This window comes from Bombus terrestris, chromosome 3, assembly GCF_910591885.1.
Source record: "Bombus terrestris chromosome 3, iyBomTerr1.2, whole genome shotgun sequence".
NCBI lineage: Eukaryota > Metazoa > Arthropoda > Insecta > Hymenoptera > Apidae > Bombus > Bombus terrestris.
In genome coordinates this window covers 10,595,950-10,623,230 of record NC_063271.1, presented here as the reverse complement: position 1 = coordinate 10,623,230, position 27,281 = coordinate 10,595,950, and the positions used below count along the sequence as shown (strand labels likewise).

General features: G+C 33.5%; 1 protein-coding gene across 5 annotated transcripts in view; it reads right to left on the bottom strand.

The window, feature by feature from the left end:
* The window catches only part of LOC100649570 (Down syndrome cell adhesion molecule-like protein Dscam2), a 308,069-nt gene that overhangs the window by 47,792 nt on the left and 232,996 nt on the right, over window positions 1-27,281 (bottom strand). For all 5 annotated transcript variants that reach the window (XM_048414706.1, XM_048414703.1, XM_048414704.1 and 2 more), the window contains exons 4-5: window positions 17,944-18,130; window positions 8,217-8,359 (exon numbers count right to left, since the gene is read on the bottom strand). In XM_048414706.1, the coding sequence (XP_048270663.1) occupies window positions 8,217-8,359; window positions 17,944-18,130 (330 nt within the window). The remainder of the gene's footprint in view (window positions 1-8,216; window positions 8,360-17,943; window positions 18,131-27,281) is intronic.

The window sequence follows — 27,281 nt, the reverse complement described above, 5'->3', positions numbered from 1 at the left end:
CAGCGATACCGTGCATCGAGAAGAGAGCAAGGAACACGTGGAAATCAGCTTGCATCCCTCCTCTTTAATCGTATGTTCTTCTTGCGGTTAGTTTGATTTTTCCAGGTGCGATGAGTGTTTTTCTCGTTTCTCTCAATTTCATGCAACGGTATTTCTTTTCTAGCTTTGTGATTGACGTTTATGATTAATGGTACGATTGGTGTTTGGTGGTTTGATGAGGTTGTTTTGGAAACTTGAAAAATTGGTTGCACTTGTTCGTTGCGAGAGCAAGCAACTGAGAAATTCTTTACTTGCACCTATTGCAGCGATTATGTCAAATTATTTATTTTCTTGTACTTTTCACGATGGATAATACGGTTGATGTTTGTTGGGCTTATAAAAGATTGTTTTAGAAAATAAGGATTTTTGTTTGGGAATTTTGTTTGGGGGAAGTCGAATTCTATCTTTCCATTATAATCGAATATTTTATTTTATTTAAGTTTGCTAGAGAGATCATATAAAACTACTTTTCGTTTCTACAAAATTGTAATTTAATAGTATAAGAAAAATGATATAACAACAGTGCTGCATCTTATAATAAAATGCAAAAATAATCTGTTCATAAACATTAAAATCCTATTAATAGGAGGGAGAAGAAAGAATTTAAGAATTTTATATCAGAACCCAAGAAGAAAACAAGAACAAAACGAATTTTTTCCTTAAATTAGCTGAAAATTAATTCTCATCGAAATATAGTATCTGTATATCCTACAATTCAAAAGAAAACAATATTCCTTGAACTAAAAACTCGCTTTAAAAATCTATCTTTTTTAAACTAGCTTCTAAACAAATTCTTAATTAATTAAACTACGTTTAGAAATACTCCCTGGCCGTTATATCTCGAGAATTTCACCAAAAACGATCAATTTTCCTTTCACTCGCTACAGAAGCGACAAAATTAATAATATTCGTACACGAGAACCTGCAACTCCTCCCCTAAACTTTGTCTCACATTGTCCGCTATCCTCCCATCTGATGAGGCAGCGATAATTAACGCGCGCAGCAGTTTCTCTTATCCGGAACCGCGGCACGAAACGCAAACTGCTCGAATTGCAGGCGAATAGCTCGGCGAATATATCCCAGTGTCCCCTTCACGACCAATTAACCGTTTCATTCGCGGTATCCGCGTCGGATCTGGCCTGTAGAAGACGCTGCAACGTCCTCAAGTACGTCTGTCTCTATCTTGAAGCGCGACACAGACGTACGAACCGGAAACGGGACGGACATGGTACATGTTGAGGTTGAAAAGGCGCAGAGTTGAAAAGCCTGGGCTTGAAAAACGGAAGGAGAAAGACACGAGAAATACAGAGGACCAGGCCTAACGTCCAAGCATCGTGAGGCAACCCTTCTGCCCACCCTTTTACCACCCCTGTTTCTACAGCGGAAACGTGGAAAGAAACAGAGAAAAGGGTAGGTAGATTGAATGAAGATGGCGAGTCCTCTCTGATATTATCGAGACAAGAAACGAAAACGCTACTTTCACAAACTAAAAAGCTAGCGAGAGAGAGAGAGAGAGAGAGAGAGAGAGAGAAAAAGAGTAGAGTTTAACCAGAGAGAGGGAATCGAAATGGGGATGAAACGCGGAAGAGCAGAGGTGGGGATGAAATCTTGCTGAATGCCGGGTCACTCGTTTAAATAATTAAACGCGTAATTACCGCCGGCTGGAACACATTTTAATGAACGGTGCCTTTTCCAGGAAGCTCTGCCCCGTCTCTGTCTGCCTAAGCTAAACCTTCCTCTCCTGTGTTTTTCTGCCGCGCTGCAAGAAGTCGGGGAAACTGTGCGTGGGTCTAGGAGACTCTCTTACGTAAAAGGAAGTTGCCAGACTTTTTTGGCAGGTTTCCCTAAGTCATAAGTTTTGCGTAAATCTACGCGAAGGTTAGGTTTCGCCGAGAAGCCTGGTGAAAGGGTGATGCCGAGCGAAACAGAGTGGTTGATAACGAGCCACTTCTTTCCGAGATCCTCTTTGGCAATCTGCTTTTAAAGGGTGGATTTATTACGAAACGCTGAAGGTTCGAACGGTCCAAGACGTTCGAAAGATTATCGAAGATTTCGATTCGACGGCAGCTTGTTAACGACGAAGTTCGTAGAAAGTCCGATGTAACGAGGTTTAATTAACGCCGCGTCTCATAGATCTGGCTTCTATGATCGTTTGCGTTCAACGTCTTTTCCGCTGCCCCCTTGTCGCGTCTTCTCTTCCGTCTTTTTCCCTTCGTTCTCCTTTTTTATCTTGCTAGGCGGTAATTACGTTTAAGAAGAGAGGAAAGTCGCGTCGTTTATTAGTCGGCAGACTTGTTACCACCGGAAAACGTTGAGTTTTCACGGTGGGATGAGGGAACAGGGTGGGAGGACTTTGAGAGTAAATTTGACGGAAATTCTTGGCGAATTCATGATAATTCGATTGTTATTGTTGCATCTTTCATGGGATTAAGCAGCACTCAATAGCGTTTAATTGGAAGTTCTACTTTGAGATGAGTTGGAGAAGTTTGTACTTTGTGCTAATTTAGAGAATAGTAGATATCTTTAAGAACTAATTTTTTTTTCTTTTTTGAACGGATGTTATTTATGTTCATTTTTTAAATGCTTTAGATACTTACGTTAGTATAGTTGATCAACGTAAACGAACTTGTATATTTTTATATACTTTTTAAAAGTATTTTTATTGACAAATAGGCATATTTTTAAAAATGATGTTCCTCGTTAAAAGATTTAAATACTGATATTTGGGATGCCATCTGTATTTGTTTGATTTTATGTTTAAACTTAAAATATAATTTCTTAAATGCCATCTTCAATAGATGATCAAATGTTGCATTGACCAATTCCATAAAGTGAACAGTACAGAAAAATAATGACACTACAAACACTGTTTCTTAAATTCACCTTGCAATTTATCATTATTTGTATCATCTTCTTGCATCATATTTATATCTCTTCTCATCCTATATCATCGTCTAAATGAACTCATGTAACTATACATAAATTTATATTTCTTTCTCTCTTTCTTGAGAGTTGAATATTAATCGTGTAGGTATTTATGTAACGAAATAAAAAAATTAATAATTGGAATTAATAAATCTGTCTCAGTTTTCCTTAGCGAATAATTCTAGTCTAAACAGCTAAATCCTCGAAACGACATCGCGAAACGAGACGAAACTCATGGGATATTAATCGAAGACGCGATCAAAGTAAACTCTTCTATTCTCGTTCTTCGATTTAATAAACAACATCAATGGAAAACAGCCGGAACACGTGCAAGTCGGACGATTCATGTTCGAGAACTCTCCGCGAAGTGACCGATTTGCGAACGAAGAATGAAGCTAAAAAAGGGGAAATCGTATGGTCGGAATCGTAGGATTTGACTTTCGAATTCTTCTTCAGTGTATTCCCTTTTTTTTCCTCTACCAACTGGTCAAATTGGCTGGCCCGTATACGCTCGCGTTTCCTGTCAGAGAACTTTCTCGCAGTTCCCCAGACGGGGATGTCTCGACGTAAAGCAGAAAGAAAAATTTCCTGTTGCCGCTGACGGCCGCGACTTACGAACTTCCCCAGACGAAAAACCGACCAATCGATACACGCTCCTCCACCTTCGTCTCGAGAACTTGGCCGAATTTACTGTCATTACGTCTCTCCTTCGAAAATTTATTTGTCTACTTGGTAATTGACAAGCATTAAACCTTTATTACGAGAAAAGAACACAGTAGTTATAATTGTACGTATGTTGTATATACATATGTATACGTAGAAAAGAAAAATTAACTAGAGTGCAGATTTTTATATTTGTGTATTTATAGGAAATTTGAAAGTGTAAAAATACATTCAATATATATAGCGTGCAAAAATGTATATACAGGGTTAGTAACTGGTGGTACAAGCGAAAAGGGGGTGATTTTACGCGAAAAAAGAAGTCGAAAATATAGAATAAAAATTTTTTGTTTCAGGCTTTGTTTTCGAGAAAATCGACTTTGAATTTTCGCTCGGTACGCGTGTACTTTATCACGATCGAATACGTTATCACAATCGAATACGTTAGAAAGTGTTCATAGAAATTTAATTAGAAGAGCAGAAGTATGTGTTCGGCAACATTTTCAGCAATTTTTGTAATAATAAACTTTATAATTACTTCATATTATTTCATTATGTATTCCTAATTTTCCTTTACGGCAAAAACAAACTTAAACCGCGATAATATCCATCGAGACAACGATCTACAGTGAGATTCGTTATAACGAGACGTGATAAAGTGCACGCGTACCGAGCGAAAATTCAAAGTCGATTTTCTCGAAAACAAAACCTCAAATGAAAAATTTTTATTCTATATTTTCGACTTCTTTTTTCGCGTAGAATCACCCCCTTTCCGCTTGTACCACCAGTTACCAACCACTCTGTATATAACATTAATGTATAATATATAACAGATATAGTATGTAAAGTATATAGAATATTCAAAATAGAATATTCATTATAATATTTAGTACATGAAACTTCTATTTAGATTCATAAAAATATAAAACTGTATAAAAATCCGCAGTCTAATGATAACTGATTAAGAATTAAATAATTACAGAGTTGGTTGTCTGAATTTATAGGAAGAATTAGAGAAGGATTTGAAACGGTTAAAAATGTAATTTACATAATTGCATAATTGCATATTTAATGATGAGGTCGCTAAATTTAAGATCACTTATTACGAAATCAACACGAAGACCGGATTATTGTGTGAGGAACGCGAACAAGAGGACTGCCAACGAGGTTGATATCTTTGAATAAGAAAAAGAATGTCAACGACCTTTCTCCAATATACTTGCTTCTTCAAATTACTTTCTTTATATTTGTCGGTTTTAAGTTAAAGCGATCGTAAATTTTATTCGTAAGTATTAGGAAAAGGGGAATCTAGTTCGAGTTAGTTTTCATTCTAAGATTTTAATTTAGGTTGAGAAAATTTGGGAGCTTCTTGCTCTTCCTTTTTTAAGTTAGGGTATTATTCTTTCTTTATTTTTTTTTTATCGAACATTAAATTCGAGGGAGAATCCTATTCATAAATATTAGGCTGTCGCATAAGAAAGAACTTTTTCAAGGCAAGTATTCGTAAAATTACGTATTTAAAAATGCTTATATATCATAATCTCAAAAAATGTCTGGAAAATTAATATAAGTAACTTATAAAAAGCAAAAATCACATACATCCACTATATTATATTGACCCAATGTTCCAAATGAAAAAACCTTCATCAACGTTAATTTTCTTTTCTCCTAATCAAACAGAAATCCAGCTAAAAATGGGCTAAAAGTAGAGAGAGGACTCGTCTATGCGAAAGTAAAACAGTGTGTCGACGAGATCGCATTAAAAAAGCAACGGAACGAATCGAAGGCAAGTTAAATGAAAGGATTCGAAATTTTCTTCTAATTTCGGTTGCACAGTGTACACGTGCTATCCACGGCAGGCGAAAGCACGTAGCTTGCTATACGCGTTGGTCGGCATAAAATCAGCCATTTAAATGGTGGCTCACGTAAAGCTCATGGTACCGGACCAACCTTTGTCCCATGTTCTCCCGAACGACGTTGCCCAGACGTTTCTCCTGTCTTCTTCCTCTTTCGCTTCTTTTTTCCTATTTCCATCTTTCCTCTGGCCTCTTTCCTTCTCTGTCTGGTCGTTTGTTCAAATCGAACTTGCTTCGATACAATTTAACGGCTTTCATTGGCGTTTTCCCTCCGGTATTTACTCGGCGATGTCTCGGTGAAAACGCGGGCCGCGTTTCCGGCATAATGGGATCTTCAGCAACTTTCCGTCGTTTCCGGCGACCAGTCACGTTCCAAAGGCGACGTTCTCTACTGTAATTGACGTTTATTGTGCTCACGCAACGCGCCGTGGAAACGTATCGATGGGTACAAGACCTCCTTTTAGTGCTCTTTTCACGATTTATGTTTTAGGTTCTGTAGCTTGCAGAATGAAAGATAACACCAGCTACCTTTGTGCAGTTCCCTTCTAAATAATTTCTCTTAACAATTTCTAAATAATGAATATACGATTACAATTTTTGACGTGTATTCGTCGTTTGCACCTTACAGCTGAATGTAAGACGACACGCAATACTTTTGTGCAGTTTCCTTTTCGAAAATTATAAGGCTCTGTCTTGTCTGGACAGGGAATTATTATTTTTAGCGTTTCTCTTTTAAGTTTCAGCATTTGTCATTCGAAGAATGGAAGACGAGATGGGGTATTTTTGTAAATTCCTTTTCCTTTTCAAAAATTCACTAGTCTCTATTCTGTATAGTGGATATTCGATTATTATTTTCAGTGTTCTTTTTCATCGTTTGCTCTTCAGTTTTGTAGATTGAACAATATAAGAGGAACGAAGGGTCTTTGTGCAATTTTGTTTGCAAATTATTACTTCTTATTATTGATAGTACAAGATTTACTGTTCACTATTCTTCATTGTAGATATTCTCAGTAGCATTCGACTATTATTTTTAGTGATAGTTTCATCGTTTGCTTTGTAGTTTAAATGCTTGCAGGACAGAATAATTATATACAGCAAGAATAATTTATTGTTACACGATTTTGTCGTCAAGTCATTTTATCCTATTCTGAATCCTACACTGGGCTGTTTAATTGTTTCTAATATTTCTTTTATATAGCGTTTAGTCCTTAATTTAGTATTAGGTAGTCCGAAAAGTTTCTTTCGTTTTATAAGGAAACAATAGACGCACAATGTTTTTTGTTTTATATTAGTTTATTGTTTGTTGAATATTAGTTTATTGAAATTGTTGTTCATCTATTATCACTTTATGAAACGAAAGAAACTTTTGGGACAACCTAATAGCTTGAAGGATATATAAAAAACAGAGTATTTCCATACAATATCCTTTTATTTATTTATTATTTGCTATTCCTATGATATTTTCTTATTACTTCATATTTCCAAGAAACATATGGAAGATATAACATGCAAGACTCGAATAAATCACCATCTACAGAGAGAGAGCGAAGAAATTTTTAATAGTAAATTTCAAGTTAAAGTCGCGATTATTATTTTCTCAATATATCGTGTATATGTGTACCGTTTCTATACAGCATTGAATGAACATTCCCCTTCCGATGCTGGGACATCAGGAGAAAAAAGCATAGTAATTAATGAGCACCGCACTGGAACACGATAATGAGACTTCTGTCCATAAATGCAGAAATACGGATAGAGATTTTCCCTCGCGATATTTTCCGCTATTTTTATGTTATTAACACGTTGCCCTTTACTCGGCCACCCCGCAGAACTGAATAAAACGCGACGCGACCAGAATCTTTTAATTATTCGTTAAGCTCCTTATTTGTTGCCATTTCAACCGACTAAAAAATATACCATAGCTTCGATTCAGCTTCATCAGTATTAATTGGAATGAAACTATAGATGAATGCATGCAATTTAGTATATTTATGTTTGTTGCATATTTATTTAAATTTCATTTGAGCGTTAGATTTTGCTATTGGCTACAACTTTTAATTGTATATGGGATCGTTTGTTCCTTTATATTATATACATTGTCCATATATCTTAACATTTTTACTGTATTACTAAAAATTATATTTCGTCTTTATACTCGTCGTTTGTTCCGGTATTAAGTCATTGCACTGGTTTTATGAGACAATCTGACGACCATAAGCGAAAAATACGATGAGTCACATCTTATGGAAGAGTAATCTCGAAATGTAATTCGCATTTGATTTCTAGATTAAATATGTGCTCTTGTTCTCCTCTTGTACGTTCAAAAAAGATCAAATTAGCATTAAAGATTTATACATGTATAAATTGTTAATATTTATTTATCACCGCACACATACATCCGTACATTTACATATTTATGAATATAATATCATTCACATTGGTCATTCACATATAATTATGTTAAACTGACATAAGAATCGAACAAACATTATTCGTTTCTTAAGAAATATATTGTGAATTTATCACCTATTTTCAAAAGATCTGTATCGACTATTTCATGTTAATCAAATACTTCATTTTAGCTATCGAGCGACGTAAAATTGAAAAAATCAATAAAAGCGCACTCGTCATATTTCTCCTGTCTGGGGTCTTCATTTATGAATTGAATGTCACATTACGAGTTAGAAATTCGATCAGCCGACTCTCTAAATTTGACCAAAAGTATAACAAACTCACCAGCACGAAGAGTAACTTCCCTGGAAAGCACCGTTCCAACGGAACTGGTTGCACGACACCTGTACCTAGCGTTGTGCACTTCCGCTCGAAAGTCCTGCGCCAGAAATGGCGGAAAGTAGAGGGTGCCGTTCCCGAGCAGCTGTCTGAAACAATGGAAAAAGAATGAAAGAGGAAGAAAAAAAAAGGAGAGAGAAAGGAAGAAGCTAGAATTCTAACGTCTTCGCCCACGTTCCATTACTGGCGTTACCATTTCGCGATATAAATTCGCCCATTTTTAGCTTCCTTTTACCATTCTGCCTTTTTACCACCGACACTCTCACGAGCAAATGCCTTTTATTAATTCGCCCAGGAAAGCTTTTAAAATTGCAGAAGAAAATACGTGGTTCGAGAATAATTGAAATATGCGAATAAACGAGAGAAATTCTAATGTTGCATTGAATAGAGTGTGTTTCAGATTAAATTATAACGAATTAAATGGTACTATTTAGAATGTTGCGTTGATTCTTTATAATTCATGTGTACAATGTTTTTTCGTTTAATTATTCAGTCATTTGCGTTTGCGAGATTCAGAGAAATTATTTAAAAGTTTCATTTTTTAATACCGTTTAAAACATTTTTTTGCATCCTTTCTACGACTTTCTTGTATCCTAAGAATTTTTACACAGCGTAATGAAATTAAATTATGAAAATATATTAAGTTCTAGAAAATCTGATGGTATTATTTAGAGTTTTATGTTGATTCTTTCCCGTTTTAAGAATTTGCCACGTTTTTAGAATATTCAATTTTTCGAGTTCCAATCCCAAATTTTATTTCACTCGATTATATTATCAAAAATAGTTATCTTTTACCTGATATGTTTATCTTCCGTACATAAACCAATAAAATCCTTCCGTAATTAATTACACTAGGTAAATGGTTACAATGCAAATACAATATACAAATGATAAGATTAAGTTTCAGCTTCAATAACAACGAAGTATTAACTTGAAATCTAATATTACCAAAATCTATGAATAAACGCTGTATAAATTGAATTTTTATTCCCCTCTGACCCTATGTTCCCTTCTAATCTGTTCCATTTAGAGACATTTTGTCAAGACTCGCTAAGCATGTGCACAAATCGCGTTCGCGTCGATCAAAATTTTAATTTCTTCTTCTTCCAGTAACGAAAAAGTCGTTCTGCAGACGCATCGTGAAAAGCGCGCACGTCCATATAAACGAATGTTCTTCCCGTAAGCGATAAATTGTCGCTAATGTATGTGCATAACATAAAAGCCGAGTTTCTTTCGAGCGGCAATAGAAAACGTTCCGTAGGTCGATCAACGAATCGAGTTAACCGCAAACGAGATGAAACATTCAGGATTCGCGTCATAATAGCATAGCTAAAAATGGCCAAAAAGGTCTAACTGTGTCGGGATATCGATTCTTCGAGAGGTCAAACTAGCAGCTAGTTTCCGTTCGTCTCGTCACACGTGGGATCATCACGAAGCTTTTCAGTTCTTTGAAGGAATTCAGGATTTCAAAATTGAAATTAATTTGGATTGACGGGGATATTTCGTTAGATATTCGCATATTACACTTTGATTACTATTATTACGAAGATCTATCTTCGGTAAAATATTTGATAATCTTCGAAAATATTATGGCAAACTATAATTATAACAAATATGTCTTTCGTTTTCAGTATAAATATGATATCGCCACAATGAAATCTTCCGATTTTTAAGAGTTGAAAAATTAGAAAATTCCAAAATTGGAAACTTCTCTACTATGCATCGAAATTCTTCTCTTCGTGTGAAATGAAATTTTCCTTTGTACAGCAAAAATCTTCATTCTTTATGATATACGTATAATATCTTCATAATGAAACGTTTCAAGCAATTTTTAAATACCGATGTATCGTAAAAATTGTAATATAATGCAGTATGATGCATGAAATTATACCAAAATCTAGTCACAGCGAGGAACTTTATTTTTTACGCTGCAAATATAATGCTCTCAAAATAGATCCTTTCAACATTCAATTCTTAAAGATTGGAATATTGTAAAAATTGTAATATATTAAGATGCAAAATATTACTCCAAAGTATCAACATAATAAATACCTTCATTTACTATGCTACAAACAAGATACTCCTAAAATAGGAAAATAATTTTTCTCAAAACGAGAGAAATTATAATGTTGCATTGAATAGAGTGTGTTTCAGATTAAATTATAACGAATTAAATGGTACTATTTAGAGTGTTGCGTTGATTCTTCTCAACACGTTATTCACAATTTGTGTTTAACACAATTTTTCTCAACACGTTAAAGATAATATTGTTTCTTGTTAGATGTCCGAGTATACGTTGTCTTATGCTACCTGTGTTATTAGAAACCGTTCTGTATTCACTGCGTAATTACACGCGTTCGTGTACGCCCGTACAATGCGGTTACGTTCCAGGTTATGATAGCCGGCTGACAAAGCTTTCGGCTATACTACTTGTTTAACTACACACCGAACCATACTACTTAATCGCTTACGTAACCTACTTGTACTGATTACTTACACAATCGGGTAACAGTTGTTTGATAAAACACGTTACTGTTGCCGTTGTCTGATTAGATATTGTGTCGGACAATATTTACACCTATTCTACTTGTCTAGTTTAATGCAACCGTATGCTATTGAACTCGATCGTTTGTTTTAATCTTCTGACCAGTTTCGCTTTAAATTTGTTTAACAAATTCTATTGATCGGCTATTATCTACTCTGATCGATTTTCTACTCAGAGAAGGTTAGTGTTCTACCTGTATTATGTTTACTGCATATTGGAGGATAGTAGAATGACTCTATTTACTGACCTATTCTACTGCAGCATTCTGTAGAGCACTATTTTACTTGTTTGACCATGTACAGCCCAATTCTACTTATCGTACAGATAATGTTCTCCACCGATAACTCTATTTTATTATTCGATTATGCACCGTTTTGCGATAGTTTGATCTTGATAGTTCTTTATTGTTTATGGAAATAATAACATGTCTGTAAGATATAAAAGAGAATAACAGTTTGATATATTTTTAGATATGAATTTTTGGAATTCAATGCCAGTGTATTATGATAGTAATATACGAGTTAAATGTTTCGCGAGGTAAAAGTTACGTGATTTTATAACTACATACGTATATATTGTTTAATTAATCCTAATTAAATGTGTTATTAGTGGAGGTTGTATTAATATATAAGATGCTATGGCAGGATTAACATTATCTCTCTATGATGCTATATATACTCTGTTGATATAGTTAACTATACAAATATCTACCTGCTCGTAAACGGGTTGCGTCGAAGGCAAATAACGTCACACGCGAGACAAATTTATTCAAGTGGATCGGATCATTTATGGAACTACAAACGGGGATCAGAAATGAGAAAGTTTCATGTTTCAGTCTCAATATGGTGTACTAATATATAATTTAATAACCTAGTATATAGTATCTACGCTAATATCTAATAATTCTAGTAATAATCTAATTTCAATTATTATTCGAGAATCAAACTTTCTACAAATCAATGGGGAATGTCAAGTTTTAGCATTTCTTAAAAAGCAAACATTTATTTCTAAATATAATATTAGATATAATTCAATAAATATTATATTAAAATAAAACATTTCATTATTTTTTTATTCTGCATTCTATCTATAATTTTAAGTAATATATACATAAAAGGATAAATTGTAAAAGAACAAAAATATGTTGCATATCTCAATGTCTTTCAATTGCTTTAGAACTTAGCAAATTTTAATTCAAATTAATACAGCAACACTGGGATATACGAGAAACTGTTAAACTCGAAAACTTGTTAAATTCATGACATGATATTTCCCTTTTTTCCCATCGACCCTTCAAATATATAAATAATAGTGGAATGAAATGTTGAATCGGATGTGAAAATCGTTGCATACGTGCAATTTCAGAAAGTGTTGAAGAATATATTAAGCGGATGAACATTTGCTTATATCCTCCACTTGTACGCAGCATATCGCACAGCGCAACTAGCACACGCTTGTCATCCACACTTTTTCCGCGTGTCGAGTGTCATCAACAGATTTTCCAAGCTCCGCCTGCGAACGCGAATGTCCCATTTCGAGCTAACTGACTCTTGATCATACATCCTGCTGACTATTGTAAAATGTTGAAATATAATTATCTGATGATGTCGATCCTTCATTTGTCACAAGCCATTTCACGAATCATATTTGTTCCAGATAATTTCGTAGGATTTACGAAATTCCAAAATAATAACATACGAATGAAAATATGAGAGCCAGAAAATACAAAATTTTCGGTTCGCTAGAAGAATGACGCGATTAAGAGACGTACATTATTTCAAGGAACCAGGCACAAAATAAAAACGAACTTGTTGAGACGAAAAGTTATTAGAAATAGTAGAAAAGATGGAAATAGAAAATTACTAACAATTCAAGTATTTGGTATTGAAAAGACTTGCCTTCTTTTATTATTCAACTGATATTCTTCGAGCGTTGAGAGTATCTAATAAAAAATCGCTCATTTGTTATTATTCAAGAAAAATAAAAAAAGAATTTCTGAATTGTAATATTTTTAGTAAATACTATAATTTTGTTGAATAACCATGACATTTATATTCTAGCAAATAGTAGTACACTATGACAGTAAATTTTTGCAAATATCAATATTGACAATTTCAATAATAAGCTACGTAGGAGAAAATTTAAATTCTAAAACAGAGAAAACAACATCTAATACTATCAAAATTTCGAGGTAAATGAAGAAAAAAGGGAAACAAAACGAAAAAATATAGCAAAGAAAGGGGTTATTCGAGCGAAAACTGTTCCGAAATGGCAGAAACCTGTTTCCAGTTTCCAGGTAGCTCGTTGTTCACGTTACTTTTGTATGAATGATTTTATAGGTGTTATTCCTTTATGCTGCACTGGCTTTAGTTCTTGATTTCATGTTTCCACATCACTCGTGTTATTTGTTTCTCGTGTATTCATATTTATGTTTCTTTCCTTTTCTGTGGATACTCTTTATATTCTTTTATTATTTATTATGTAACATTTCCTTTGACATTTTCAGTTTCTACCTTTTATCGACGATCCACATTACGTTACTTTTATACTGTACGTTGTACAATCTCTTTGACTTTCTCTTTAATTGTTTCTCGTCTATTCATCATTATGTTTCAATTATACCTTATTTTCAATCTTTCCTTCAATTTCCTTTACCATTCGAAGAACTGGAATATTCAAGAAGAGGGTGCTTCTTTTATCAACACAACTGCGAAAAACAGCGTAGAATTTACTGCATCATTTTAAGTGCAATTTATATTTCAATGGCACGAAAATTCGTTTTCATTAAATATTTATCTGTGTGCTATATTTTCATTAACGCTTCCCACATAATTTCAAAACTGAATTTACGTCTGAATGATTCAAATACCATTCCTCGTAAGGTATTCTACGTTTATTTATCTGTATTTATCTCATTTATCAAAATTTTCAAACTGCTTGTTTGTTTAAACTTGAACCTTTTACCGTAAAAGACTTTTATATTTTCCTTCACTTACTTCATTTATTTCCTTCAATTTCGTTTTTACTTTCTCTAAATGTATTTTATTTATAACGTACTGCAATTTCAATATCAAATGTTTATCGAACGATTAGTTTATAAAAGACACATATTTTATTTATTTCGTAATCTCTGACAAATATTTCCACCATTATCCCTTCGCCTCTCATTTTTATCCCCCAATCTTTCACTACCAGTTTAATTCCAATTTATCAATTCTTCGTCTCACTATTTTATTCATTCCGCCCTCCCTTTTTCACCTTTCATCTTCATCATTTCCATCCCTGCATCCTCTTTCGCGTGCGCGTCGTTACATTTATTCCAGCAATTCCTCCTCCGGTTGCTTTATCTTCTGCAAACGAAAAACAGCCTCCAGCTGTTTCCTCTCGCGTCTTTAATCGATCGACGTGTATCGAAACGCCAACACCGCCGGCAGTGAATTTTCGTCGGATGCAAAATGAACAGAAAGCTCGACGTCTGAATTACTGAAAACCGAGAATCGAACAGCAAAGAGGAATGTTTCGCGGATGAATGTCGAATCGGAAGTCGAAAGGGGTTGCTTTTGCTTTGAATTCTTCCAGCTTCTCTTGCGGCTTCCATCTGATACAAAGTTTCGACTGCTGAATGTTCGACTGGTTCAAGTCTGTGTCTGTTTCTGTTTTGGCTCTGATTTGCTTCTGATCGATGCGTCTGGAGTATGAGAAAGGCGAAAGTAAAGGTTTCTGCCAGGCTTCAGCGACAATTAGATCGCGTAGCCTTGACGAGGAACAAAAGATGGTTTTTGCAAGCTGAGTAGTCTTCAATGGAATATTTCAGGTTGAAGAATCAGCGAATAAAGCGAAAGTGTTTTAAGATACTTCAAACATTTGAAGTATTTTATATATTATGTCTTAAGTATGCTTTTGAATTGTGTTTTTTTACAAGAGAGGTTTATTGATTCTTCTGGAATTCGAAGATATTTTTGTACAGGACAGCGTATCCTACAATTAGGTTGAAGAACGAGAGCTTCCAAAGTTACATCGTATGAGACAGAAAGTTAAGGCTATTATATAATTTGAAAATAAGGTGTGAGTGATAAAATTGCTATTACAAACTAACAAATAAGAATAAGAAAATGCTATGGAATTAGTAGCATTGAAACATTAATGAAAAGAAATAGCAAAATCCGGTATTAAAACTGCAGATTTTGAAATTAGAATTTGGATATAGATTTTCCAGTTATCTGTTACAGAAAAATCAGAATTTCAAATATTTGACTTATTTAAAAATTAATTCACGATACGTGAAACTTGAGGTTACCGAAGAAAACAGAACTCGAAAACGAAGAAGTTAGATCTCCTAATTAAAGAAAGTTAGAAAAACAAAATGATCAAATCGCAATTAAATAAAGGATTAAGAAAAACGGAACTGAGTTACAGACCTAACTCTATTGGGTATATCATGATTAGAATTCTAGGAACTTCTTGAAAGATAATCCGTTTCTTTTTTTTTTCACTTATAAGATCAGTCGTTGGTTAAAAGTTCATTAATGTGCGATAAGGGTGTTATCGAAACGAGGTCGAGCGGGTGGCTACGCTTTCCTGTGGGACGTCTGCTTGCGGACAAACTTACTGGACGACCATTGGATAAGGAACATTTCAATTACCGAGAGGAAATGGCTTGCCCAGGTGCCACGTTTACGATATTGCCGGACGTGTGGCATCAAACTTCGAATAATATTAACCTCACGCGATTTGCACGCGTTTTATCTTGGAATATAGTCCGGAAAACTGTTCAAGTTCATGTGTCTACACAACAAAAGCATTTACAGTAGAATTTTCAGATTAATAGAACACTAAACTTACCTTGAAATATGATATTATTAATGTTTAATTAACGAATGGTTCTAGAACAGAGAACTATGAGTTTTGGAGGGTATCGCTGTATATCTAATTAGATAATTAGTGCATAACCGTAATGTAATTGAACAAGTATAATAGGATGACACATGATCAGACAAGTATAATAGAGCAATGCTTGATTTGGTAAATGGAATACGTTGTTTGTTTGTGCAAATAAGTATAACAGTACGATAATTAATTAAATAGATTGATTAATATCGCGTTTGATGTAGCGTACTATACAGAAAATAATAACAATTTTGAATTAAATTACACAGAACAAAGGAGTTCTTTCACTGTGAAATTTTATCACGCTCGAATTATCTTATTCTTTGTTTCGAAAATGAAATAATTATACGTGAATAATATTTGAGATTACACAGAAGTAATACGTTAAATAATTGAGAACTAAAAATAATTTCATTTCAATCACATTTCAACCACCTTATTTTAATATCGCTTTAAAACATACGGAGATAATATTTTCAACAATTGAAAACAGTAAAACGATATTTTAGGACATTTGGATCATCTTAAGCCTTATTTTCAACATCGAATAATACTCTAAAACTCTCGGATATTATTTTATATTTTAAAAATATACCTTAAATATTCTGAAATAATAAAACGATATTTTAGATCATAACGTTGACAGTAAAATTTAGCTTCTCACGTTCTTCAAATTTTTCATGGTGAAACTATGTTCGTACAGTGCCTCAACTATTTTCGATAAACGATATTAAACAAGTCTGTAAAGTACAACAAACGAGAAAACCGCGAAGAGCAAACGAAGAAGTTCCTTTTGATTACTTTCCCCCGCCTGATATCAGTAGTTGAACTTCCTAATTATGTTTTGTGCCGTCGTTGCAGCTGTATTTTTTCATGGCACACCGTAATTCCGCCGCGTTCGAAACTCCCGCAATTTACAGCAGCTCGCAACTTCTAAATCCCGGCACTCTAATCCGCTTAGACCCTTTCTATCGCGTCGAGCACTCTTACAAATCGTGAATTTTCAGCCGAAAATGCGGATCTTATAACAGGCCAGCGATAGTGGAAACGCTATTATCAGAAGCTATGCCGCGTCGATGAAAACCTATTCTCTTCATGAACGTTTCTCAGCAAAATTTCTATACAAATCGCACATATAGAATATTGTTGCGTTGTTGATTGTTCGTTAATTTACTCGTATATTCAACTAAGTTGTATTTGTGCGTTTGTAATGGTGTAATTTTTGTATTTAATTATAAGTTTATCACCTAAAATGGTTATCACCTGCAATGAAGGTCCACTATAGCGATAATTCTCCAAAATTTTAATTTAATCGTCTGAAGGTTAGTAGGAGTAGTAATATATTGTTATGTCGACAATAATTAGTTTATTGTATATAGACAGATATTATTTATTACATTATTATTGATTTATTTATTATTATTTATTTATTGATTGATTTTGATTTATTATTGATATTATTTAGTCAACAGGTGTTATTAGTTTACAAATTATTATCTTATCCACATCTTTACCACAGAAAACATTTATGTTTATATTGTACATATTGTATAGAACGTTTGGAAACTTCATTAGCACTGTAATGATTATACTACTGTCATGATTATATCGGTTGAATCTGAATCTAATTTGGAGTTGTATGTAGAAATTACAAGATATTTATTGCAAAGATGTATTTAGTAAAAAACTAGTATCTAGCACGAATAGCTATTTTACTATACATATATTAAACTATAATAAGCGTTAAATACAGTGTCACAGAATATCGCAGTTCATTAACACAATTTAATGGATATCGTATATGGATATGGATAATTGATTGTTTAAATATTTTTGTAATCTTTGCCAATTATATTTAGTACATTTAATACTATTTTTAGTACATTTTTATTTCAATGAATTATCCTGTAATTTCTATATATATTGTCAGATTTGTTTCAAACTTTGCCAATGTAATCATGACGATCGAGTTTCATAGCAGTGCTAATGAAACTTTAAAATGTTCCGTATAATACGTGTAATTAATTCACAAAAGGTGTCTAAGTGTTCTACGTACTTTCGTGAGCATATGTATTTAATTGCGAATTTTACGAAATAGATTTTACGAAACAGAATTTTTCCATCGTAACGGGAAACCCTCAGAAATTGGTATAAACTTTCAAACCTACTGAGAACCTACGAACCTAATAAAATGGTTGAAGTATAGTTATAAGTACTTTGTACTTATGTTAATTAGCTCACCTTAGTCCAGGAACTGCGGTGACCGATCTCTGATCCGGACTAGTTATCCAGGTGACGTGCGGCGTTGGGCTCCCATGAGCGGAACAGCTTAGCTGTGAGCCTGTGGTATTGGAAAAGACCAGAGTACTTGGTGGCTCGAGAACGAACACCGGACCTTGCTGACCAACCACGAGTTCCAGAATGCAAGCTGAAGAACAGAGTAAAGATAGACGGATACGTTAATGGAGTTCCACATTCGCAAATAATATAGATATTTCGTTTGCTTTTCGCGATCGACAAATTCGATTGTGCATCAGTTTCGTGTGCAAGTAAAAATACGTACAAACAACCCTCAGACCGTAAACGTTCTTACGGTAGCCTTGAACCGTAAACGTGGGTCTTTTACGTTCGATGCATTTTTCAGTAGATAACAACTTGTTAAAAAAATCATATAATATCTTCAAACGTTCTAAATTAAGGCTATCGTAAAACTTTTGTCAAGCAAATTTTTTTAGTCGGACGGAGGGAGGAAGATTTTCTACTTCAAGGCTACTCCCTTGCGAGAAGTTCAACTCGGTCGAAATAATCCGAGCATAAAATACCCACTTTTGCAGTTTAAGGGATGAGTATAAGGAAGTAATTCTTAAATACAGTGGAACTACGTTTATGTGAATCTGGCGGGGATAAGATTGTTCATATAATCAGGTAGCTTATATAAGAAGAGTCCATCTGTTTCCCCATATCACCTATGATCTGTCGTTCAGTTAATAGGAATGTTCATGTTCATATAAGAGTATTCCATGAAACATTTGCTCTTACATAACGCGTGTCCCTACTGTTTACATCTTATTGTTAGATGTTCATATGAGTAGATGGACCCTTTATAGTTCAGGTAATAGGAACACGGCTAAAGCCTATCTAATCTGGCACTACTGAAATTTCGTTCATATAAACCAAGTTCCACCGCATACATAAGACATATGTAGATACATATACAATTCAGTACATTGAGTCGAGTCGAGTCAAGACACAACGTTTTTTGAGGGTGTTATCAGGAACAAGGACGAAAGAAGAATTTGCATTTGTCTTAATATATCGTGTCCTAAATTAAATATAATGTTACTATATTTACGAATATTTTAATATTTCTTTTATAAAAGTTATTAGATTTCAATGAGAAAAATAAAGAATCTATCCCATTATTTCTTGAAGCAAAATTCAGCAATTTTTAAAGAAGAACCAGGGCACAATATATACGAGAAAAAATATTTAACAAATAAACATCCATACACAGAAATGTACCTGAAAATATCGCAAAGCAAGCTAATAATAAATAACTAAAAATAAATTAATTACCCCTTTTCTTCTTTTTTTTTAGGAACAGTAAAGGAAAGCAACATAGTGTACAATAAATTACTTTTTCAAAAAGCTACAGATAACTTGAGCCATAGAAATTTCTTCTCCAGTTTCCAATGTCTCTTTTACGATTGGTTAACAAGAACAGTCGATTAATCTTCTAATATCTCAATGTCAGGCGATGGATATTTACATATCAGAGCAACGGATTAAAACAAACGGACAAAGATAGACAAATGGACAGTCTATGGAGGGATAATTCAGAAACCGGAGAAATCAATTCTGGTAAGCCGAATTCGACCTACATTCCATATCGATTTGACACTATACTATCGGACAGCTTGAGATTAAACGGCCTGGGAACCGAGTGACCGCATCATCGGCTTGCTAAAATATTTAATTCGAAATCCAAAGGATTAAAAACCGTTTCCCGGAAACTGGGCCGTCTCGATTTATGATCGAATCATTTCCCCTTCATTGGCCCGTGTACGATAGCTTCTATGTACCCTAGATGCATTCTTTCACATCTTGTGCGCCATTTGTGGTACACGGGTAAATAAAGGATTCTTATTGGATCTATATTTACGCTAGAACTCCACTTATCTGAACATGTCGGGAGACACACAGTTTATATAACTGGAATTTCTGTAATAGTACTTCACCCACTAGTTATTATTTTTCGTTTACACAGTTGGAACTCGCGTTCAGATAAGTGGATTTGATCGACAAAGATACAGTTTAAAACAGAGTTCTAGAAGAAGATATCTTTCATTGATTTCGACGGAACACTGACGTTTCTACATACAGACAGGCTATTTTATCCACTCGCCGAAAATAGAGACTCGGTTTCAGCATTTAAATATGGATGTTATGGATGTTGCGATCAATAACTGCCACGTTTTCACGCGTTTCTTTTTTAGTTTGTGAGAGTTCCAGTTATTTCTTTAAATATATATCGAAGAATTTCGGCTCCATTTTACTTTACTGTCAATTATCCTTTTCTGTCATACGTTTAACGATACTTGATTTTTCAATATCTTAAATATATTTACTTGATAATATCTTAATATATTTGCATTATAAGTTTATATGAATATCAAGCTGTTGATCGATTTCTAATTCCTTGCAAGGCATTCAAAAATATAAATCAAACAAAATTAACGAATATAGAGTAACATTTCCAATTACATAAAAGATATAAACGCTAAGCTGTTAATCGACACGTATCAATCTCTATTCTCTTATAGGGGATTAAAAGTTATTAATCAAAAGGAAATTTTTATCTCGTGAGAGTTAACCTGGTTGTTCAATTTACTGGATGAAGCATCGTCCAGTTTTCGCGATCCTCAGCATCGTGCAGAGATTCGGCAACCCAATGCCAACAGGCAACACGGGAAAACGCAAAGGGCAGCGTTTTTACCACGGCAAGCAGGCAGCCGTGAAAACGTTTTCCCGCCGTGTTTGCAGCAATGGACGAAGATAAGGAATTTTCGCACGCGTAGCCGCGACATTCACGAGCGAGACTTCTTTATGAAACGCAACGATTTGATATTTTTCGAGTTCTGTATTGGTGAATGATAATAATTAAATATTATGTATATATATGTATTTTATATACAGATTATGTACATTGTTTGTACATAACTTTTTTTACATATACAGGTGCCCCGAAAAGTCGGGACAAAACTTATAGTACGTGTTAATGAGGCAGATAAAAAAAGTTTATGTAAAATTATGTCCCAGAATGCTTTGTTGAAGAATTATTATTAAGAGAAATTTGTATCTTTTTTCGAATATTCCTCCTGTTCCAGGAATTGTAATGAATATATTTACGACTGTCTGCGATTGTATAACTGTATAACGAGGATTATGAAAAGGAACAACCTTTTCGGAAATTTTTGAACGATTTTTTTACTTACTGGATATCATTAGCACGTAGTATGAGCTTTTTGCCGGTAAGCTTTTTGGAGAAAATGTATGATATTATATATATTTGATAATAATAATTATTATCGTATGAGAATTATTATAAGAAAAGGAAGAAAGGAAGGAAGGGAAGAAGTAAGATTTCCTTTGGCATACAAAACTTGAAATTCTTTGATATATCTCTGTTTCTACAAGGTGTTTAAAAAAACGGATGACATTTATGAAATGTAACTCTAGACGTTAAGATAGTGAAGAATGTTTCTATACGAAAATATTGATGTATACCGTATAGTATATTTAATATAATATAATATATTTATTAAGTAATGTTAATTTACATACTCAATGTAATATATAGTCAGTTTCAGAAATTAAACGAACTATAGTATTGTAGAACTCCACTTATCTGAACTTCATTTGCTGGAACAAAATTTTAGTTGAAGCCCGCTTAATCTAAAGCTATCCATTACAAAATTGAAGTAAAATTCCAATATTTCAATTTATTCAAAATTCGTTAATAATTTAATTTATTCAAAGTCTACCGTAGTAATAAATTTTTGCGCTTTCGAATATGCAATTGTCGAATCTTGTATCTGTACCTTTCAATTTCTTCCCAGAAACGCAATTTAAATATTGCAGCTATCGTTTTAATCCTTTAATTTTCATCAACTTTTTTCTTCGCATAATATTAAGAGATATAAAATGACACCATAATTTTACACATTGTGTATAAAGTGAATAAATTCTGTGTAAAGAACAGTGAATAATTGCGATATTGTATATACCACAGTATAGATGAGCATTATTAAAATGAAAAACATTTTTTAGTATAAAGGTCACTTTAATTTTGTAAATACACGTAATAAACAAAATTCATAGTGTATCAATTTTGAAACTTTCTCTTATCCATCATTGTATCTATGGTTTTTTGAGTTTCAATGGTATTTTCCTTAGTATGTCGTGGTATGTAATGGACAAAAATCATTTTTCGGTTCTGATTTTATTATTCCCTGATACTACTCATCAGTTTATAAGTAATATAAATTGGAATAATAATTTTCTCAAAGATCGATACAGGGTTAATAAAATCGCTTACACAACAAAATCTAATTACTTGAAAATTTGCTCACTCATTCATTATATTATACAGTCTTGCCAAATATAGTGTTTGTTATATCTTAAACATATAAAATTTGAGCAAAGATACTAATATTAATTTCTTCCTTTAAAGAACAATTTTAAGAAAAAGAAACGACTTAAACCATCCTGTAATTTTGATTGTTTTGTGTCGAGAAGGTACCGTATCACATTGCTATACAATTTTTTTCTGCTACAAACTGTTACATCGGACGTTTTTTACCATTTTAGTTAAATCAATTAGTAATGGCGACTTGGCTGAAGAATGGATTTCTGACAAAGTTTATTTGAAGAAAATTTTAAAAGTGACACAAAACCTCTGTTCTTTACTAAATGCCAGCACGAAATCGAAAAGAGGATAAATGATTTCTATATGACAGTTGCAAAAAAAATGGCAAGATTATTCCCGACATTGGGGCTACTTACTCAACCACCACCTTGTATGGTTAGAAAAAGAAATAAATATCGAAGATATTTCAACCGAGCCAGCGAGTAAGAAAAATACCAACAAAAATTTGACAAACAGACTTTTACTGACGATCGGATCCCTTCATATCAAGTTTCAGGAGAACTGCACGTTATATGCATTTTTTATCTCCGTTTCGAACGCTCCGCTCCACTTCTTCCAGAAGCAGATCCAAAATATTTTTCTCGCTATATATTCTGTAATATTTTTCGTACCGATAAAAACACGATTGAGACACGAACAAGCACCGGTCAATGTGACATTTTAAAATGTAAAAAGGTAATCGTAACACAAAAGTACTTTGTGCAACACGGGTTGCCAGGATCCAGGGAAAGCTCGTATTTGAAATGGAATTTCAATTTCCCGGCTATGGGGAGCGTCGTAGGTTAACAGAATCTAACGAGAGATGCAAATTTCATCTGGCGTCGGGGCGCTGAGACGCCGAGCGTCAAAACGTATTTTAAGCCGTGACACGGACCGAGGGCCGACTGAAATAATTCATCCGATGAATTATTTCCGCTCGTGCGACGCCCGTTAACGAGGATCGATCGTCTTTCGTTCTTCCTTCCATCGATCGAAACCGATTCCTCGACCACCTCAAACTCCCACCCTCAATTCGCTCGAAATACGCGCGAAATCACACCGATTAAACGAACCTCTGCTCGCCGTAGAATTCAAATAATAGAATTTCTTTCTGTTCTATTTCCTTCCTTCCTGTTGCGCTCTTCTTTTTACGAGCTCGTTTCTCTCCGAAGAATTGCTTGTATTTTACAGCGTGAGGGTATGATGGCACGTTTAAAAGGTAACGTGTACGTGGGAACTTAATTTCAGATATAAAATGAACAATCGTATGATGTTGTTTATAAAATAGAGCCTGGTTTTATACATGGAGAGATAATTGCAACAAGTTTCCAGGGAAACGATTAAGTGAATAAAATTTTGCATTTGCAAAAAGAACGTGACGTCCCGGAATGATCTACATCTCATTAAAAAAATGTTGAACGAATTAGATCAAAACTTCAGAGAAGTTCATACGTATATTCGAAATCTTAACGAAAGGAAAATTGAAACAAATGATATGAACAATAAACGTTATAATTATGGCGAAGAATTGTTTTAGAGAACGAAAGCTTCGTGCAATAACGACTAAACGAATTTTAATCAACGAAAATGGTATAATAATAATAATAATTGAAGTTTCTTGGCGCAATAAAAAATCCAAAGAAACCAGAACTTGAAGTGACGAAATAAATCTCTGTGCAACGTTACGATCAACTATTTTTATAATTTTTATGATATAATAACGAGACTGGGAATCTTTATGTTTTACTATGCTACTTATTGCGTATAACGCTTAGCGAGTGAAACAAATCTCTGCAGAGATTCCGTTTCTTTAATTAACAGTATAATAGTTAAAATATATAAAACTACAGTACAGTGATCCGTAGTTTTATAATAACTTCCGAATCATCCTATACGATAATTAGCATTACACATAAATTTTCAAACTTCAATCTGACAAGCATAGGACTGTAATGAAATATTCGTAAAAATATCTATGTAATTCAATCGATTCTTAAACAGTGCATAAACTCTGAAAATAAATAATTCTGTATCGATAACTATCATCGATGTCGAATTATTATTTCACCGGAAACGTACATCAACAATGTCTAGGAGGATCGAAATCGCCTTTCGATTGGCGCGCATTTAAAACAGGCATGAGCCAATAAATCAGCGATAATGCATTCGCTGTAATGAATAAATTGATCGAGTTATTGTACTGGCAGCCATATAAATTAACGTAGACGTCGGTATGTCGAGCTTTGTTCAGCCATGTAGGATTTGAAGCATGAAATCTATAGCTGGTGTACACTGTTACCGCCATTGGCTGTTGTTAACAACACATGCATCGCCTTCGGTACAATTAGTTTCACGAACGCATGAAACCGGCGGCGCTTGAACGAGAATGGCAAAAATCCTGGCTGCTTACAAACCGGCGTATATTCCACCGTAGATAAGTTTTCAATGCCATCTGCGAAACTCTGTACTCGAATTATAATAACATTTGTATATTTTTCCCACGCGATATACAGCGGCGGATAAAATAAAGTTGCTGCTATTTCTGAGTTTATGTTTCTATACGCATTTTCGTATACGTAATTTTCTTTACAGCTGGAACTTTAATTTGAAGAATTAATGGGATAGTCAAAGTTTCGTTTGGAACCTCAATAGCATTTCACGTAAACTCTCGGAGTGTCGAAGCTTACGCACGCTACCTTGGACTTACGCTTTCCCTAACTCAAGCGACCTCTGTCCCGCACCAACTTCCTGAGGGCAATGTTTTCCTGGACGTTAGCAATGTGAAAGAAGTTGAATCTTCGTTGGACAAAATTAACTCAATATCAACGAGCTTAATTCTTCGTTGGACAGCGCTCAGTCAGCTCTGCCAAAAGGAATTTGGCGCATTCTATTTTCCTGGAAGAGGATGGAGATTGCGAGTTTAAGACTCTAGAGACACTTAGATTACTCAAACCTTCGATGATAAATTGTACTTACACATTATCGTAGATCTACTTTCAGTTTCATTTCTTACACTCATACATCTACTTTCACATTAAGCACGTTAAGCATTCGTGATGCAACAAGAAGTATAGAAATACTATAATTTCGTATGTTAAATAAGAGCGATGAATAAATGTGATATTGTATATGGTACAGAACAGATGATTGTTATCAATATGGTAAAACATTTTTGGTACTGAAGTTATTTTAATTTTTTTTTCATTTTTAGTGCAAAATTCATAGTATATCAATTTTTAACTTTCTTTTCTTTCGCCACTGTAGATTCGTCATGACGAAGGGTTTTGAAATATTGTTGTTGAAATTCGAAGATTTTGATGACAAGATAAGTATTTATAGGTTTTATCATGTAGAGGAGAATTTATAGAAAGTTTGCCAGATATTTTATTTGTTGATATTTATATACAATTTTATGAATCGTATTACGATCATTTAGGGATTTTTGTCGAAATTTTAAGTTTTCGATGGTGAAATATGGGTGTTTAGAGATTATGTTATATGGAAGATTTACAGAAATTTTATGAAAGACTACGTTTTTTATTTTTTTCAAAAACACGATAAAAGATCGTAATTTAATTAATTTTCATAGGATTACGTGTTATAAATTTTATATTGTCGTTACAACAATGAAGATTTTATCAATTCTTTGTATTCATTCAGAGTTCTCGATAATCAAATAGGATTTTTGAAAGCGGTCTTGCTATAGAAATTTTATGTATGTAGGAATTACATAAATTTCGAGAAATTTGTTGGGAGGATTAATTTTTTAGATAAAAGATAGTGGTTTATTATTAAAAAATATCATAGATTTTACGCTGTTATCACGTTGGCAAAGGTTTCCGAATTTTTAAAACTTTCGAAATTTCTATCTCGATATCTCCGACAATGAAATGTGTTATTACGTGGTGACGTCTTTTTGACATGGAAATTTAACGTTATACGAAGGAAGATTGATAGAAATGATGATTCGGTATAAATGCTTTATTATCAATCTTTTGTGTGAACAATAAATAATCAGTTTTTATTTACTGGATGTATACATCAAAAATGTTAACATTTTATGTCGTTGAATATTTGAAATTTTACACTTCTGTCACATTGACAAATCAAATATTTTACTTCTATTTCAAATTTTCGACGACGAAACAGTGATGTTTCAACATGGAAATTTTATGTTATATAAGGTTGGATTTATAGAAATTTTATGAAACGTTTTACTTTTGAAAAACTGCTTTTCATTGGCAAATGTAAATAATATTTTTCTGCTGTATTTAACTTTCCATAATGGAATTAATACGTTCATACTTTTTTAATCTAAAAATTTCACGAGTCCATAATATCATTATATTAATAACGACGTATAAACAAAAAGCAGCAACTTTTTGTATTTTCCAACGTATTGTAGATTTTCTCAATGTTTGCCAAAACTTTCGAAATATTTCACTGTTATTTCAAACTCTTGTACACATACAGTGGTGGTTTTTGACATTTTTAAAATTGAAAAATATATACACTTACACACATATTCTCTCTCTATATACATATATTTATTTCTATATATATATCTTATTATTTCTCTATATAATGCATACATTATAATTCTTGGATACAATCAATTATCACAAATATAAGTTATTCTTAAACCATAGACGTTGGTCCATAACCAAACCATAAACCTAGGTTCTACAGCTTATAATTAATAGACAGCTAACCTGTGATAATAAGAATTCTTTGGCTTTTATTGCAATTTAGTTCTCTTGCCAATTATTCCACTGTCCTATTATACACACGCAACTATTTCACTAATCTGCCTACTAATAAACTATTCATATTTTCCTTTCATTTGTCATTTCCTAAATACTTATATTCATACTATAACATTCATAAAATG